Source organism: Oncorhynchus gorbuscha, linkage group LG14 (genome assembly GCF_021184085.1).
Source record: "Oncorhynchus gorbuscha isolate QuinsamMale2020 ecotype Even-year linkage group LG14, OgorEven_v1.0, whole genome shotgun sequence".
Taxonomy (NCBI): domain Eukaryota; kingdom Metazoa; phylum Chordata; class Actinopteri; order Salmoniformes; family Salmonidae; genus Oncorhynchus; species Oncorhynchus gorbuscha.
The window spans coordinates 64,645,412-64,662,911 of record NC_060186.1 but is presented as its reverse complement, the minus strand read 5'-3'; the positions used below and the strand labels follow the sequence as shown (position 1 = coordinate 64,662,911).

Here is a 17,500-nt window from a genome sequence, read left to right as displayed (position 1 = left end):
TCTATAAACATGAATTTTGGACCCAATTAAAAAATCTCCAGGTAACAACATCTTGATAGAACAAAATGAACACAAATAAACAACAACCACTTCACAACAGAGAACAACACCTGCAGAACAAGAGCCTAAGATAATTGAACAGTCATTGGGTTGGTAGAGTGAATAAAAAGTGTTGAACATGGCCACCATGTGTGGTACAGTACAGTACATGTGGTGCAGTAGCAACAGAAAATACTCTGTCAGGCCACGGACTCATGATGGGATGGCGATGTGGGATGGTGATTTGTGGTTTAAGACGTTTAAACATGGAGTTAGCAACACCCTAGTTGTGGGTTTAGTTTAGTGGGAAGATGTATTTTTTGGCAATAGCTCAGTGTAGATTGTGGAGGCCCACATCTGATCTTTCTTTATAAGAAATGCTGCTTGCATGAAGATGACAGGGACAAAACTGTAGCATCATATTTCTGTGTTTCAGAAATGCCTCCTCTGCCTTGGGGCTGGGGGGTGGAGGGAGAAGGAGGGCAAATGTCTGCATTTGTAACGCCTTCATTGTGCCTAAATAGGCATTGCAGCTATGTTTTGTGTTCTATTTAAATGTATGTCAGAAAATCTACGACAGTATGTGCATATTTGTGATATATGTGCATCGTGTGTAGCTAAATGAGTTCCCTATGCCTCAGATCCCAAATGATGACGTGAACACATTGTGAGAATCTAACATGCAGTGAGTTTAGCATGATCATTCAAAAAAACACTGTGGGAGGGAGGGCTGTAACCCAGTTCCTAACTAGCCCTGCTGCAGTATACGTAACATATGCCTAGGGACCAAAAATAGACCCTCCTCACACACACTTGCGCCCAAGAATTGATAAACCCTTGGACATACTCACCCGCACACACATACATGCTTGCTCATACAGGCACACACACCACACACACACACACCACACACACACACATACATGCTTGCTCATACAGGCACACACACCACACACACACATATACATGCTTGCTCATACAGGCACACACACCACACACACACACATACATGCTTGCTCATACAGGCACACACACCACACACACACACATACATGCTTGCTCATACAGGCACACACACCACACACACACATATACATGCTTGCTCATACAGGCACACACACCACGCACACACATATACATGCTTGCTCATATAGGCACACACACCACACACACACATATACATGCTTGCTCATACAGGCACACACACCACACACACACATATACATGCTTGCTCATACAGGCACACACACCACACACACACATATACATGCTTGCTCATACAGGCACACACACCACACACACATATATACATGCTTGCTCATACAGGCACACACACCACACACACACATATACATGCTTGCTCATACAGGCACACACACCACACACACACATATACATGCTTGCTCATACAGGCACACACACCACACACACACATATACATGCTTGCTCATACAGGCACACACACCACACACACATATATACATGCTTGCTCATACAGGCACACACACCACACACACATATACATGCTTGCTCATACAGGCACACACACCACACACACACACATACATGCTTGCTCATACAGGCACACACACCACACACACACATATACATGCTTGCTCATACAGGCACACACACCACACACACACATATACATGCTTGCTCATACAGGCACACACACCACACACACACACATACATGCTTGCTCATACAGGCACACACACCACACACACACACACGCTTGCTTACACATGCACACACAAGCAATAGTATGTGTGTGTGTGTGTGTGTGTGTGTGTGTGTGTGTGTGTGTGTGTGTGTGTGTGTGTGTGTGTGTGTGTGTGTGTGTGTGTGTGTGTGTGTGTGTGTGTGTGTGTGTGTGTGTGTGTGTGTGTGTGTGTGTGTGTGCGCGCGTGTGTGTGTGTGTGTGTGTGTGTGTGTGTGTTGTGGCTGAGTTTTGGGCGCAGGGGAAGCGCCTGCCGTGGCTCAGATGGCGACAGATGGCTAGAGACAAATCAGCCTGGGAATCAGGAACCCTGTCCCTCTTACTCTGTGTTGAGGACGTTCTGCCATGCTGGGAAATGTTGCTCCAGAACTTGGTTGGTGTCTATGAGTGTGTGTGGGGATATATTGCACCTTGGTGGTACAGTATATGCTTGTGTGGGGTTGAACTGGGTTATGTAAAGCCCTCATAACACCTGTTTAGAAACATGAGTAAGACACACACCACGACTTGACTGTGGAGCAAAGCTCACTTTTACAAGAAGATGTCAGTCCTGCCCTCTCAATGACTCAATGACTGCCGTTCAGACTTGAATACACACACGTAAACACATGCACACGTACACACGCGCACACACACACTCGTGTTTGCAGTACTTACTTATGCATTGAGAGGGCACAATAATAATCTCTCTATATCAGTTACCTAGAATAGCATGTTATTGTCTTTTTCATGACCAGGCTACTGTCTCCTCATCCCAGTAACATTGTACCTCTTGGTTGCAATAATCTTTGGGACATTATTATTCTCAATGAAGTACTTTGCGATCTGCTGATAAATTACAGCTCAGGAGTTTCTGGAGTGACTGCTAAGACAACCTGTGCATGAAGTAGGTTTTCCTATAGAGGGAATTCAGAGTCCTTCTTGTCTAAGTGCTGTTCACTTCAAACCCTGCTCTGTGTGCTGCTACTTTATGTACTGGTAGTATGCAGCCAGTCACATTGTTTGTGTGTGTGTGGGGGTATGTATGTCAGTGTGCATATGCCAGGGTGAATGTGTGTTTATGTGAGGGCATGCATATATGTGTGTGTGTGTTACGAACCCTTTGTCCCTGCAGTCTAGGGGGGATGGAAACGAGACCCGTAACATATCTCATGCATATCATAACAGTGAAAAGGAACAGTGAGAACTAAAATAATATTTTTAGTAGTTGTAATGTTTTCTATTAGTGGCTGATTGTGGCTGTTTTACATTCAAGAGGACACACTGATGGTTTGGGATAAGAATAGTAACAGGTCAAACACCTTCGGCCAATCAGTAAAGATGCTACTGGCACTCAGCCAATGAGGAAAAGGTTTGTTGGCATGGCCGCAGTGCGTAAGGAGATTATTGGCAGGTCAAATATGGATAAGGGGAGATGGAGTCAGATAATGCAGGAATGTTAGTTGGCTATTTTTGAGACGTGAAAGGCATGCTAGTTGTGTGTGTGTGTGTGTGTGTGTGCGTGTGCGTGTGTGCGGTGTGTGTGTGTGCGGTGTGTGTGTGTGTGTGTGTGGTGTGTGTGTGCGTGTGTGTGCGTGTGTGTGTGCCACTCTGCCACTCCATCGCCTCCCCCTTTCCCTCCTATAATAACCATCTCTTTCCCTTCTCACCTCCTGACCACACCACCTGTCTTCTCCTCTCTCCCTATCTTCTCCTCTCCTCCCTCACTCCCTTTCCTCCTCCTTCTCTCCCTAAATCAGCATGTGGTCTCTCCTGAGGGAGTGTGAGCAAATTGAATGAGAAAAACTCCATTAATCATTCTATCAGCTCTGGGTCCTCGCTCCTCTATCGCTTTTCTATCAGGCACCGGCAACTTCTACTTGTTGAGGTCCTAACTTTCTTATCAGGCACTTTTACTGGCCAGAGCTACTTGTGAGGTCTTTGCAGGGGCTCATGAGACTGCTCCTCGGGCACTCAGAGTGAGATACACTCCCTAAGTATTTATTTGGACAGTAAAGCTAAAACATTGAATTTGGCTCTATACACCAGTATTTTTTATTTGATATATACACATGCTTGTTACATGAGGCAACAGTACAGAATGACATATTTTATTTGAAGGTATTTTCATCTGATTCAGAAATGAATGTTGATGTTTCTAGTCCCCCCATTTGATGGTGTCATAAGTATTTGGACGAACTCACTTATAGTGTATTAAGTATTTGGTCCCATATTCCTAGCACACAATGACTACATCAAGCTTGTGACTCTACAAACTTGTTGGATGTATTTGCAGTTTGTTTTGGTTGTGTTTAGGATTATGTTGTGCCCAATAGAAATGAATGGTAAACAATGTATTGTGTCTATTTGTAGTTACTTTTATTGTAAACAAGATTCAAATATGTTTCAGAACACTTATAAATTGATGTGAATGCTACTATGATTATGGATAATCATGAATGAATGGTGAATAATGATTAGTGAGAAAGTTACATGTATATTCTCCTATTTACTTAGATAAGGCTTCTTTGAATGCACAAACACACTAGCCTATTCCTCTCCTTAGCCTGTCTCTCTGACCATCTGTCCCTCTGTCTACTCACCGTGGCAACTGCAGCTGGCCTGGCAGGGCTGATGTGTGTTGCTAGGTCAGGCTGGCAGGGCTGATGTGTGTTGCTAGGTCAGGCTGGCAGGGCTGATGTGTGTTGCTAGGTCAGGCTGGCACGACGGAGGTCCGGAACGGTGATACAGACAGAGAATCAGTTTCCCCTTGAAGACAATGTCCCGAAAGGGGAGAGAGACAGGAAGACAATGTTCCTACAGAGGATAGAGACAGGAAGACAATGTTTCTACAGGGGAGAGAGACAGGAAGACAATGTCCTGAAAGGGGAAAGAGACAGGAAGAAAATGTTCCTACAGGGGATAGAGACAGGAAGACAATGTTCCTACAGGGGATAGAGACAGGAAGACAATGTTCCTACAGGGGTGAGAGACAGGAATACAATGTTCCTACAGGGGATAGAGACAGCAAGACAATGTTCCTACAGGGGTGAGAGACAGGAATACAATGTTCCTACAGGGGATAGAGACAGGAAGACAATGTTCCTACAGGGGGAGAGAGACAGGAAGACAATGTTCCTACAGGGGAGAGAGACAGGAAGACAATGTTCCTACAGGGGGAGAGAGACAGGAAGACAATGTTCCTACAGGGAAGAGAGACAGGAAGACAATGTCCTGAAAGGGGAAAGAGACAGGAAGAAAATGTTCCTACAGGGGATAGAGACAGGAAGACAATGTTCCTACAGGGGGAGAGAGACAGGAAGACAATGTTCCTACAGGGGTGAGAGACAGGAATACAATGTTCCTACAGGGGATAGAGACAGGAAGACAATGTTCCTACAGGGGGAGAGAGACAGGAAGACAATGTTCCTACAGGGGAGAGAGACAGGAAGACAATGTTCCTACAGGGGATAGAGACAGGAAGACAATGTTCCTACAGGGGAGAGAGACAGGAAGACAATGTTTCAACAGGGGAGAGAGACAGGAAGACAATGTTCCTACAGGGGAGAGAGACAGGAAGACAATGTTCCTACAGGGGATAGAGACAGGAAGACAATGTTCCTACAGGGGAGAGAGACAGGAAGACAATGTTTCAACAGGGGAGAGAGACAGGAAGACAATGTTCCTACAGGGGAGAGAGACAGGAAGACAATGTTCCTACAGGAGGAGAGAGACAGGAAGACAATGTTCCTACAGGGGAGAGAGACAGGAAGACAATGTTCCTACAGGGGAGAGAGACAGGAAGACAATGTTCCTACAGGGGAGAGAGACAGGAAGACAATGTTCCTACAGGGGAGAGAGACAGGAAGACAATGTTCCTACAGGGGAGAGAGACAGGAAGACAATGTTCCTACAGGGGAGAGAAACAGGAAGACAATGTTTCTTCAGGGGAGAGAGACAGGAAGACAATGTTTATACAGGGGAGAGAGACAGGGAAGACAATATTCCTATAGGGGTGAGAGACAGGAAGACAATGTTTCTACCGGGGAGAGAGACAGGAAGACAATGTTCCTACAGGGGTGAAAGACAGGAAGACATTGTTCCTACAGGGGTGAGAGACAGGAAGACAATGTTCCTACAGGGGAGAGAGACAGGAAGAAAATGTTCCTACAGGTGTGAGAGACAGGAAGACAATGTTCCTACAGGGGATAGAGACAGGAAGACAATGTTCCTACAGGGGGAGAGAAACAGGAAGACAATATTCCTACAGGGGAGAGAGACAAGAAGACAATGTTCCTACAGGGGTGAGAGACAGGAAGACGGATACAAAAAGGCTTCGGAAGTTTGTCATTTCCACTTTGAAATTTCAGACTTGATTTTCAATGTTAATTAGTATGTGAAGTGTGTGTGTGTGTGTGTGTGTGTGTGTGTGTGTGTGTGTGTGTGTGTGTGTGTGTGTGTGTGTGTGTGTGTGTGTGTGTGTGTGTGTGTGTGTGTGTGTGTGTGTGTGTGTGTGTGTGTGTGTGTGTGTGTGTGTGTGTGTGTGTGTGTGTTTGTATGCACTTATGCAGTGTGTGTGTTAAACTCTCCCAGTGAGGATACTTGATAACATTTTATTGTACTGCATAAACTACCTAGGCTATACCATTGATTCTCTCTCCCACATCCACTTCTCTAGCTCGTTACCTCTCTGAAACATACTGCAAGAAGGAACATAAAGTAACATAAAGTAAAGGTTAAGGATGCTATAAGTGTTGAAGTGGGAGATATCTTGACTATCTCTTGCAGCCTGTGTCCCAATAACATAGAGTATATCGACTTCATAATGTACTTATTCATCCTATACAGTGTTTCCCAAATAGTGAGTTTAGACCACTAAGTCTGCTGTGTCTGTCTGTCGGGACCTACTTGTTTTTTAAATAAAATATCTCACTGTCTGATCCCAGGTTTGTCCAGGTTTTCCAGCATGTTTGGGAAGAAGAAAAAGAGGCTGGAGATTTCAGCTCCATCTAACTTCGAGCACCGGGTCCACACGGGTTTCGATGCGCGGGAGCAGAAGTTCACTGGCCTGCCCCAGCAATGGCAGAGTCTCCTGGCAGACACAGCCAACAGGCCGAAGCCCATGGTAGACCCCTCCTATATCACGCCCATACAGCTGGCTCCTATGAAGGTAGACAAACGGTGATACTCTGTCTGTCTCTATTTTCTCATTCATGTCTCTTTCCTTCTTTCTTTCCCTCGGATTCTCTCTCATCTCCCTTTTTAATCCCCTTTCTTATATTATATTTTACTTAATGGGTTGTGAAATCTGTTGTGAAATGTAATGCTTTTAATTGTATAGAACTGTCTTAATTTTGCTGGACCCCAGGAAGAGTAGCTGCTGACTTTGTAGCAGCTAATGGGGATCCATAATAAATACTTTTCCTTTCTCCTTCTCCCTCCCTCCCTCCCTCCCTCCCTCCCTCCCTCCCTCCCTCCCTCCCTCCCTCCCTCCCTCCCTCCCTCCCTCCCTCCCTCCCTATACACACCGGGTGTCCTTGAGCACCAGTCTGGCTCCATTCACATGTTATGAGCTGATATGTTGTTATGAGCTGATATGTTGGGAAGATTCTTCTAGGTGTTAGATGTAACATAGTAAATGTAAATCCGGGATGCTATGATATGTTATGTTTCGAATGGTATATATTCATTTTTGGAGGTCCATCATCCATTTTGTATGATATGTTATGAATTGCAATTCGTACATTATGTTACGTTATGTTTGTTGTGGCTAATGTTAAGTAGGTGGCTAATGTTAGCTAGGCTAGGGGTTAGAGTTCAGGTTAAGGTTAGAGTTTTGAGTTAGGTAAAAGGGTTAAGGTTAAGGTTAGAGTTTTGAGTTAGGTAAAAGGGTTAAGGTTAGGGTTAGCTAACATGCTAAGTAGTGGCAAAGTAGCTAAAAAGTAGTAAGCCATTGCAAAGTTGCTAATGACCTAATTAAATGCTAGACGTTCGCGTTATATGCCAACCCATCCACCCCGACCAACTACCCTACTTTAGATTTTGCCTTAAGTAACCTTCTGTCCTATGTAACCATACCAAAATAACATATCATACTAATTTAAGTGTACCCGGGTGTACGTTTACTATGTTACGTCTAGTCTATGAGACCAGGCTGTTCCACAACATGTACACGCTTCCTCAAGGCTCTAAGAAGCCATATACCTTGTTAAAAGATATAGACCTTGAACTTCTGGTAGTACCTGAGTTCTCCAGAAATACTCATCTATTCACAGGTTGATTGTTATATTCTTCAATGTTCCATTATTGATCCTGGGAGTGTCTGATACCTCCAGTCACTTACATACCTTTAATTCAGCCAGTTGCACAATTAACTGTTTACAATCGACCTATTATAACTGACTTACCAACGCCTAAGGGGATGATTGGATGGCCATGAAAGACTAAGGTATTTTTGGCCATGCTGATTGGCTAGTGGTGAGCTCGTTGCCAAATGTGCAGATAACAAAAATCGAAGGTACCTTTGGACAAACTGATTGGCTAGTGGCAAGCTTATTACCAAACGTGCAGATAACAAAAGTGCTGCCGTAACTAGGATAAGAGCGTCTGCTAAATGACTTAAATGTAAATGTAGTAATTGTTAAGAGAAATTCAATATCCTATCATTTTTCTTGATAAAACAAATCGGATACAATCTCTTTGCAGATGACAGTGTAAAGTGAATTGCCCATGTTTCCTCCTCTGTGACTGTGTTCTGCCTTGTCCCTGAATGTTCCTATGCTGTGTTGTGCTTCAATGACTCATTTATATGCTAGTTTATTCAATAGGGCCAGATACAATTAATACACAGGCAAATTGACTCCTCAACAGTCAGAAGCATTTCACCATCGTGCTTTAGCCTATGCTAGTGTACAGCAGCAGTCCCTGAAGTTGTAATGCCTGTTTATAACACTACTCCTTTAGGAAGCATCAGAGGGGTTTCTGAAGGGATTCTGTTTAGTGTGTGGCTGCTAGCTGTTGTAAGTAGGTGTCCTAGACCTATTGGTCCAGCCTGTGGTAGTGGTAGTGTCAGTGTAGACATTCTACTCTTCTCCTGCTCCGTCTGTGGAGTCCCACTCATACTGCATGTTTGGCCCCCCGGCCCACCGGCCCACCGGCTCTCAGCCCCCGGCCCACCGGCCCTCAGCCCCCGCCCCCGGCTCTCAGCCCACCGGCCCTCAGCCCCCTGGCCCTCAGCCCCCGGCCCCCGGCTCTCGGCCCCCAGCCCCCGGCCCTCAGCCCTCACACCCTGTGTTCTGTGTCTCTACACCTGCTTGCACTTTTATTTATTGTCATTCTTTGCTGTACAATAAACTGACATAAGCCAACGACACACACAACACGGATATACACTTTATCGTTTCAGCAACTGTTTTTATAGTTAATAATCAAACTGAATAGCTGGTACTGATAAAATAATCGATAAAGAATTGTCGTTGATTGTCAACAACAGTGCAAATAATCCTCGAAGCTAAAAGCACTTAGTCAGAAGAGGCCTTACCGACAGTTTAATATAAACATTCTCATAGCAGTAGACCATCATCTTAGATAAATTCATAAGCAGCATACGTAGCCTGCTTAGCCTCACTGCTTCTAAACTTACCGGTCTTGAAATGGTCCGTATTTGGCAGTGTTGCATTGCACATCTCTAGGATACATTTGTAGCAGTAGCTTATTCAAAGAGATGGGTATTATCTTCAGCATTATCCACTACGCTACGCTAGTCTATGAGGAGCCACTGGCATTTGGGAGGATAGGAGCGAGAGGACATGCCATCACAGGATATGACATCAGAAATATATTTAAATACTTCCTGTCTAACCTTAATTGACATTCTACCTCTAACTTAAAAAAGGTTTTAGACATCTGCAGCAACTACACAAAAACACTTTTTTTTTGTCAAACAGATCTTTCTAGAACAGCACTGTTGCCATTGGAGATATCTCTGAAGAGGGGAAACAAGACTTTAATTCTGTTGCTCTCTTCACAGATATCTCCCAAGAAAATCCGGTCGGCCGAAACTCCCTTGCGAAAAGTATGACTTCTACTACCCTTCACTTCCCTTTTCTTTTTTTCCTTTTTTTGGTCACATACAGTCACAACCACACACCGCTGGTCTTCTTTAACTACATCTCTCCAAAACTACCTGTCCACATGCACACTTCCTGTCCTCAAGTGGAAGTAGTGTGTTTAGGTGGCTGGGAGGGGAGGGGGGGGGCATAGTACATATGACATATTTTATCTCTCATATGCATGACCCCGAAAAGTGGCAATTCTGTATAGGTAGCGGAATGCTGTTCATTTTCTTTTTATTGACTATTTTCTTTCCAAGATGTGCCTGCGTTGATGGGGATATATGGGTGTGAAGTGCATGCTCCCATGGCCTGCTATAAAGAGCACATTTGTGTAAAAAGAATAGAATTTTAAATAATTTCAAATACTGCATCTGTGCTTGATTGAGCTTGTCTGTTGCCATGGAACCACTAGAAGAAAAGCCTTGAAAGTGTAAAAGTCTCCCACCTGGCCCTCCAGGCAGGGCAAAGCAAATGCTAAAAATATTTGAAAGATTTCAGATGGTATTTGAACCCAGGACTGACACAGAGCCAATAGAAAAATAGGTCATAGGGGTTTGCATGTTTTTCAGAACACTCCCTGCCCTACCACATCAACCAACAACTAACTAACCAACTGGCCTGAGCCAGTTCCATTACTCACTCCAGCTCACATACACACAAACACGCACACACGCACACACTGCAGCTTTCTCTCCACATAAATTAATTTTACATTTACATTTAAGTCATTTAGCAGACGCTCTTATCCAGAGCGACTTACAAATTGGTGCAATCACCTTATGACATCCAGTGGGACAGTCACTTAACAATAGTGCATCTAAAACTAGGGGGGGGGTGGGGTGAGAGGGATTACTTAACCTATCCTAGGTATTCCTTAAAGAGGTGGGGTTTCAGGTGTCTCCGGAAGGTGGTGATTGACTCCGCTGTCCTGGCGTCGTGATGGAGTTTGTTCCACCATTGGGGGGGCCAGGGCAGCGAACAGTTTTGACTGGGCTGAGCGGGAGCTGTACTTCCTCAGTGGTAGGGAGGCGAGCAGGCCAGAGGTGGATGAACGCAGTGCCCTTGTTTGGGTGTAGGGCCTGATCAGAGCCTGGAGGTACTGAGGTGCCGTTCCCCTCACAGCTCCGTAGGCAAGCACCATGGTCTTGTAGCGGATGCGAGCTTCAACTGGAAGCCAGTGGAGAGAACGGAGGAGCGGGGTGACGTGAGAGAACTTGGGAAGGTTGAACACCAGACGGGCTGCGGCGTTCTGGATGAGTTGTAGGGGTTTAATGGCACAGGCAGGGAGCCCAGCCAACAGCGAGTTGCAGTAATCCAGACGGGAGATGACAAGTGCCTGGATTAGGACCTGCGCCGCTTCCTGTGTGAGGCAGGGTCGTACTCTGCGGATGTTGTAGAGCATGAACCTACAGGAACGGGCCACCGCCTTGATGTTAGTTGAGAACGACAGGGTGTTGTCCAGGATCACGCCAAGGTTCTTGGCGCTCTGGGAGGAGGACACAATGGAGTTGTCAACCGTGATGGCGAGATCATGGAACGGGCAGTCCTTCCCGGGAGGAAGAGCAGCTCCGTCTTGCCGAGGTTCAGCTTGAGGTGGTGATCCGTCATCCACACTGATATGTCTGCCAGACATGCAGAGATGCGATTCGCCACCTGGTCATCAGAAGGGGGAAAGGAGAAGATCAATTGTGTGTCGTCTGCATAGCAATGATAAGAGAGACCATGTGAGGTTATGACAGAGCCAAGTGACTTGGTGTATAGCGAGAATAGGAGAGGGCCAAGAACAGAGCCCTGGGGACACCAGTGGTGAGAGCGCGTGGTGAGGAGACAGATTCTCGCCACGCCACCTGGTAGGAGCGACCTGTCAGGTAGGACGCAATCCAAGCGTGGGCCGCGCCGGAGATGCCCAACTCGGAGAGGGTGGAGAGGAGGATCTGATGGTTCACAGTATCGAAGGCAGCCGATAGATCTAGAAGGATGAGAGCAGAGGAGAGAGAGTTAGCTTTAGCAGTGCGGAGCGCCTCCGTGATACAGAGGAGAGCAGTCTCAGTTGAATGACTAGTCTTGAAACCTGACTGATTTGGATCAAGAAGGTCATTCAGAGAGTGATAGCGGGAGAGCTGGCCAAGGACGGCACGTTCAAGAGTTTTGGAGAGAAAAGAAAGAAGGGATACTGGTCTGTAATTGTTGACATCGGAGGGATCGAGTGTAGGTTTTTTCAGAAGGGGTGCAACTCTCGCTCTCTTGAAGACGGAAGGGACGTAGCCAACGGTCAGGGATGAGTTGATGAGCGAGGTGAGGTAAGGAGAAGGTCTCCGGAAATGGTCTGGAGAAGAGAGGAGGGGATAGGGTCAAGCGGGCAGGTTGTTGGGCGGCCGGCCGTCACAAGACGCGAGATTTCATCTGGAGAGAGAGGGAGAAAGAGGTCAGAGCACAGGGTAGGGCAGTGTGAGCAGAACCAGCGGTGTCGTTTGACTTAGCAAACGAGGATCGGATGTCGTCGACCTTCTTTTCAAAATGGTTGACGAAGTCATCTGCAGAGAGGGAGGAGGGGGGAGGGGGCGGAGGATTCAGGAGGGAGGAGAAGGTGGCAAAGAGCTTCCTAGGGTTGGAGGCAGAAGCTTGGAATTTAGCGTGGTAGAAAGTGGCTTTAGCAGCAGAGACAGAGGAGGAAAATGTAGAGAGGAGGGAGTGAAAGGATGCCAGGTCCGCAGGGAGGCGAGTTTTCCATTTCCGCTCGGCTGCCCGGAGCCCTGTTCTGTGAGCTCGCAATGAGTCATCGAGCCACGGAGCGGGAGGGGAGGACCGAGCCGGCCTGGAGGATAGGGGACATAGAGAGTCAAGGGATGCAGAGAGGGAGGAGAGGAGGGTTGAGGAGGCAGAATCAGGAGATAGGTGGGAGAAGGTTTGAGCGGAGGGAAGAGATGATAGGATGGAAGAGGAGAGAGTAGCGGGGGAGAGAGAGCGAAGGTTGGGACGGCGCGATACCATCCAGTAGGGGCAGTGTGGGAGGTGTTGGATGAGAGCGAGAGGGAAAAGGATACAAGGCAGTGGTCGGAGACTTGGAGGGGAGTTGCAATGAGGTTAGTGGAAGAACAGCATCTAGTAAAGATGAGGTCGAGCGTATTGCCTGCCTTGTGAGTAGGGGGGAAGGTGAGAGGGTGAGGTCAAAAGAGGAGAGGAGTGGAAAGAAGGAGGCAGAGAGGAAAGAGTCAAAGGTAGACGTGGGGAGGTTAAAGTCGCCCAGAACTGTGAGAGGTGAGCATCCTCAGGAAAGGAGCTTATCAAGGCATCAAGCTCATTGATGAACTCTCCGAGGGAACCTGGAGGGCGATAAATGATAAGGATGTTAAGCTTGAAAGGGCTAGTAACTGTGACAGCATGGAATTCAAAGGAGGCGATAGACAGATGGGTAAGGGGAGAAAGAGAGAATGACCACTTGGGAGAGATGAGGATCCCGGTGCCACCACCCCGCTGACCAGACGCTCTCGGGGTGTGCGAGAACACGTGGGCGGACGAAGAGAGAGCAGTAGGAGTAGCAGTGTTGTCTGTGGTGATCCATGTTTCCGTCAGGGCCAAGAAGTCGAGGGACTGGAGGGAGGCATGGGCTGAGATGAACTCTGCCTTGTTGACCGCAGATTGGCAGTTCCAGAGGCTACCGGAGACCTGGAACTCCACGTGGGTCGTGCGCGCTGGGACCACCAGAGTAGGGTGGCCGCGGCCACGCGGTGAGGAGCGTTTGTATGGTCTGTGCAGAGAGGAGAGAACAGGGATAAACCGACACATAGTTGACAGGCTACAGAAGAGGCTACGCTAATGTAAAGGAGATTGGAATGACAAGTGGACTACACGTCTCGAATGTTCAGAAAGTTAAGCTACGTAGCAAGAATCTTATTGACTAAAATGATTAAAATGATACAGTACTGCTGAAGTAGGCCAGCTGGCAGTGGGTGCGTTGTTGACACTACACTAATCAAGTCGTTCCGTTGGGTGTAATAGTTTCTGCAGTGTTGCTATTCGGGGGCTAGCAGGCTAGCTAGCAGTGTTGTTTACGTTACGTTGCGTTAAAAGAACGACAATAGATGGCTAGCGAACCTAGAAAATCGCTCTAGACTACACAATTATCTTTGATACAAAGACGGCTATGTAGCTAGCTAAGTAGCTAGCTACGATCAAACAAATCAAACCGTTGTACTGTAATGAGAATGAAGTGAAAATGTGATACAACCTGTGAATGCGACCGGGTAGTTGAGTTCTATACAGAAGACGTTGGCTAGCGTTGGCTAGCTGTTGGCTAGCTAGCAGAGTCACCTACGTTAAGGACGACAAATAGCTGGCTAGCTAACCTCGGTAAATTAAGATAATCACTCTAAGACTACACACTCTAAACCTAAACAACACAATTATCTTGGATACGATGATACGATGATACGAAGACAGCAAAGACAGCTATGTAGCTAGCTAACACTACACTGATCAAGTCGTTCAGTTGAGTGTAACAGTTTCTCCAGTGCAGCTAATCAGTGGACGTTAGCTAGCTGGCTAGTGAAGACTACGTTAGGACGGCGAAATACGATAATTACGCAATTATCTTTGATACAAAGACGGCTATGTAGCTAGCTGAGAAGAAATTGCTAAGATAAGACAAATCAAACCGTTGTGATATAATGAAATATAATGAAAAAGTTATACTACCCGTTGGAGCGACGTGCAGATGTGACCACTCGCTCCAACCGGAACCGATGACATATGATGTGCGGTTTCTGTGTCGTGAAGGCACAATAAGGCATAATGATGTTTTCCCATTTCAAGAAGAACAGTAGGTAGCCTAGCGGTTAGAGCGTTGTAACCGAAAGGTTGCTGTTTTGAATACCTGAGCCAACAAGGTGAAACCAGATTAACCTCCTGGTAACCTAACCAGGTAAAACTCCAGACCTTATCAGGTATAACGTGGTTCATCTGTTGTAAAAAGGTGTAATATGGGCTACGATGGACCAGTGTTTTTCTAATCAGATCACATGGTTAATAAGAACAAATAGAAATGCTCCTGGCCTTGGGGAGGATGGAAACCCTGCCAAACTGTAGCAACTTTCTACTTGTTCACATGAATGACATTTTAAAAAACGACTAGAGGTGTTTCCTATACAAAGACACAGAGAAAGTGTGTCTTTGTTGGACAATAAAACTCACAGGTCTGAGCTTGCTTTATGCAACTGTAGGACTAATAAAACATGACCTCACAGTCTATGTCAGCTATTGTGTTTATTGATTCCTTCCAGTTAATACGTTTGGATTGAAAATGTCTAGGTAGCCTAGTCAGCCCAGGTTTGAATAGAAACCACATTTGATCCCATTCACACTTTGTCAGAAACGAACGGGCAATGAATACAGTACACAAGGTTAGAGCTTCGTTTAGCCTGGCCAGAGGGCAGGGCGCATAGTAGGCTAGACTATGCAGCTGTTTTTAGTAGTCCACAGTTGATCAGACCATCCGTTTTGTCACTAAAGCACCTTATACTACCCACCACTGCGACTTGTATGCTCTAGTCGGCTGGCCCTCGCTACATATTCGTCGCCAGACCCACTGGCTTCAGGTCATCTACAAGGCCATGCTAGGCAAAGCTCCGCCTTATCTCAGCTCACTGGTCACGATGGCAACACCCATCCGTAGCACGCGCTCCAGCAGGTGTATCTCATTGATCATCCCTAAAGCCAACACCTCATTCGGCCGCCTTTCGTTCCAGTACTCTGCTGCCTGTGACTGGAACGAATTGCAAAAATCGCTGAAGTTGGAGACTTTTATCTCCCTCACCAACTTCAAACATCAGCTAGCTGAGCAGCTAACCGATCGCTGCAGCTGTACATAATCTATTGGTAAATAGCCCACCCATTTTCACCTACCTCATCCCCACAGTTTTTATTTATTTACTTTTCTGCTCTTTTGCACACCAATATCTCTACATGTACATGATCATCTGATCATTTATCACTCCAGTGTTAATCTGCAATATTGTAATTATTCGCCTACCTCCTCATGCCTTTTGCACACATTGTATATAGACTCCCCTTTTTTTCTCTGTGTTATTGACTTGTTAATTGTTTACTCCATGTGTAACTCTGTGTTGTCAGTTCACACTACTATGCTTTATCTTGGCCAGGTCGCAGTTGCAAATGAGAACCTGTTCTCAACTAGCCTACCTGGTTAAATAAAGGTGAAATAAAATTTAAAAAAATAAAAAGACAGCATGTCAGATCTCTAGTGTTTAGGTGTATAGGCTGCTACATTTATGGAAGAGTTTTGGCTTGTCTCTGTTGGGAGTGATCTGTTATCACGCTTGCTAAATAAATACCAGCAACCTGGTCTCAGAGCATTTCATATTATTCTGTACTTCCATTTAGTATGTAATGTTGTGTTTTGTATGGTATGTATTAATTTGTGGATGTCCATCACCCATTTTGTATAATATGTTAGGAATAATAATTCATATTATATGTTACAAATGTTGAAAACATACAGTATGTTATGAATTTCTAATATATACAATATGTAACGAATTAGCAAAACGTGTGATATGTTACAAATTCTAGCTAGGTGGCTAACTTTAGCTCGCACGCTAATGTTAGCTAGCACACTAGGCTAGGGGTTAGGGTTAGGGGTTAGTGTTAATGTTAGGGTTAAGTTTAGGAGTTGGGTTTGGGTTAGGGTTAAGGTTAAGGTTAGGGTTAACTAAAAGGGTTAAGGTTAGGGTTAGGGGTGGGTTAGCTAACACACTAAGTAGTTGCAAACTAGCTAAAAAGTAGTAAGTAATTATCAAGTCTATTATAATTAGCAGTGGTGGAAAAAGTACCCAATTGTCATACTTGAGTAAAAGTAAAGATACCTAAATAGAAAATTACTCAAGTAAAAGTGAAAGTCACCCAGTAAAATACTACTTATTTGTTTTTAAATATACTTTAGCATCAAAAGTAAATGTAATTGCTAAAATATGGAAAGTAAAAGTAAAAGTAGAATTAATATTAATTATATATTAATCAAACCAGACGGCACCATTTTCTATTTAAATAATAAATAAATACGGATAGCCAGGGGCACACTCGAACACACAATTCACAAAAAAGCATTTGTGTTTAGTGAATCCACCAGCTCAGAGGCTATTGCGATGACCAGGGATGTTCTCTTGATAAGTGCGTGAATTTGACCATTTCCTGTCCTTATAAGCATTGAAAATGTAATGAGTACTTTTGGGTGTCAGAGAAAATGTATGAAGTAAAAAGTATATATATTTTTAGGAATGTAGTGAAGTAAAAGTAAAAGTTGTCAAAAAATATAATTGGTAAAGTAAAGTACAGAATCCCAAAAAACGACTTAAGTAGTACTTTAAAGTGTTTTGTCTTTATACCACAGCTAATTAGCTAAAATGGGTCTGGATGAGAATCGAACATGCAACCCTTGGGTTGCTAGAAGTTCACGTTATATGCCCATCCATCCATCCACCCTGACCAATCACCCTCCTTTAGTTTTTGCCTTAAGTATGTATCGGTCTTATATAACCATAAAAACATAACATATTATACGAAATGGTGTGTCTGTAAAGAATAATACGAAATGCTCTGAGAACAGGTTGCAACCGGAGGAAAGGGGAGT

General features: G+C 45.1%; 1 protein-coding gene across 2 annotated transcripts in view; it reads left to right on the top strand.

Annotated features, from left to right (window-relative positions):
- Positions 1-17,500, top strand: part of LOC123995280 (serine/threonine-protein kinase PAK 5-like) — a 130,815-nt gene that overhangs the window by 52,271 nt on the left and 61,044 nt on the right. For both annotated transcript variants that reach the window (XM_046298784.1, XM_046298785.1), the window contains exon 2: positions 6,688-6,911. In XM_046298784.1, the coding sequence (XP_046154740.1) occupies positions 6,708-6,911 (204 nt within the window). In that variant the 5' untranslated portion in view covers positions 6,688-6,707. The remainder of the gene's footprint in view (positions 1-6,687; positions 6,912-17,500) is intronic.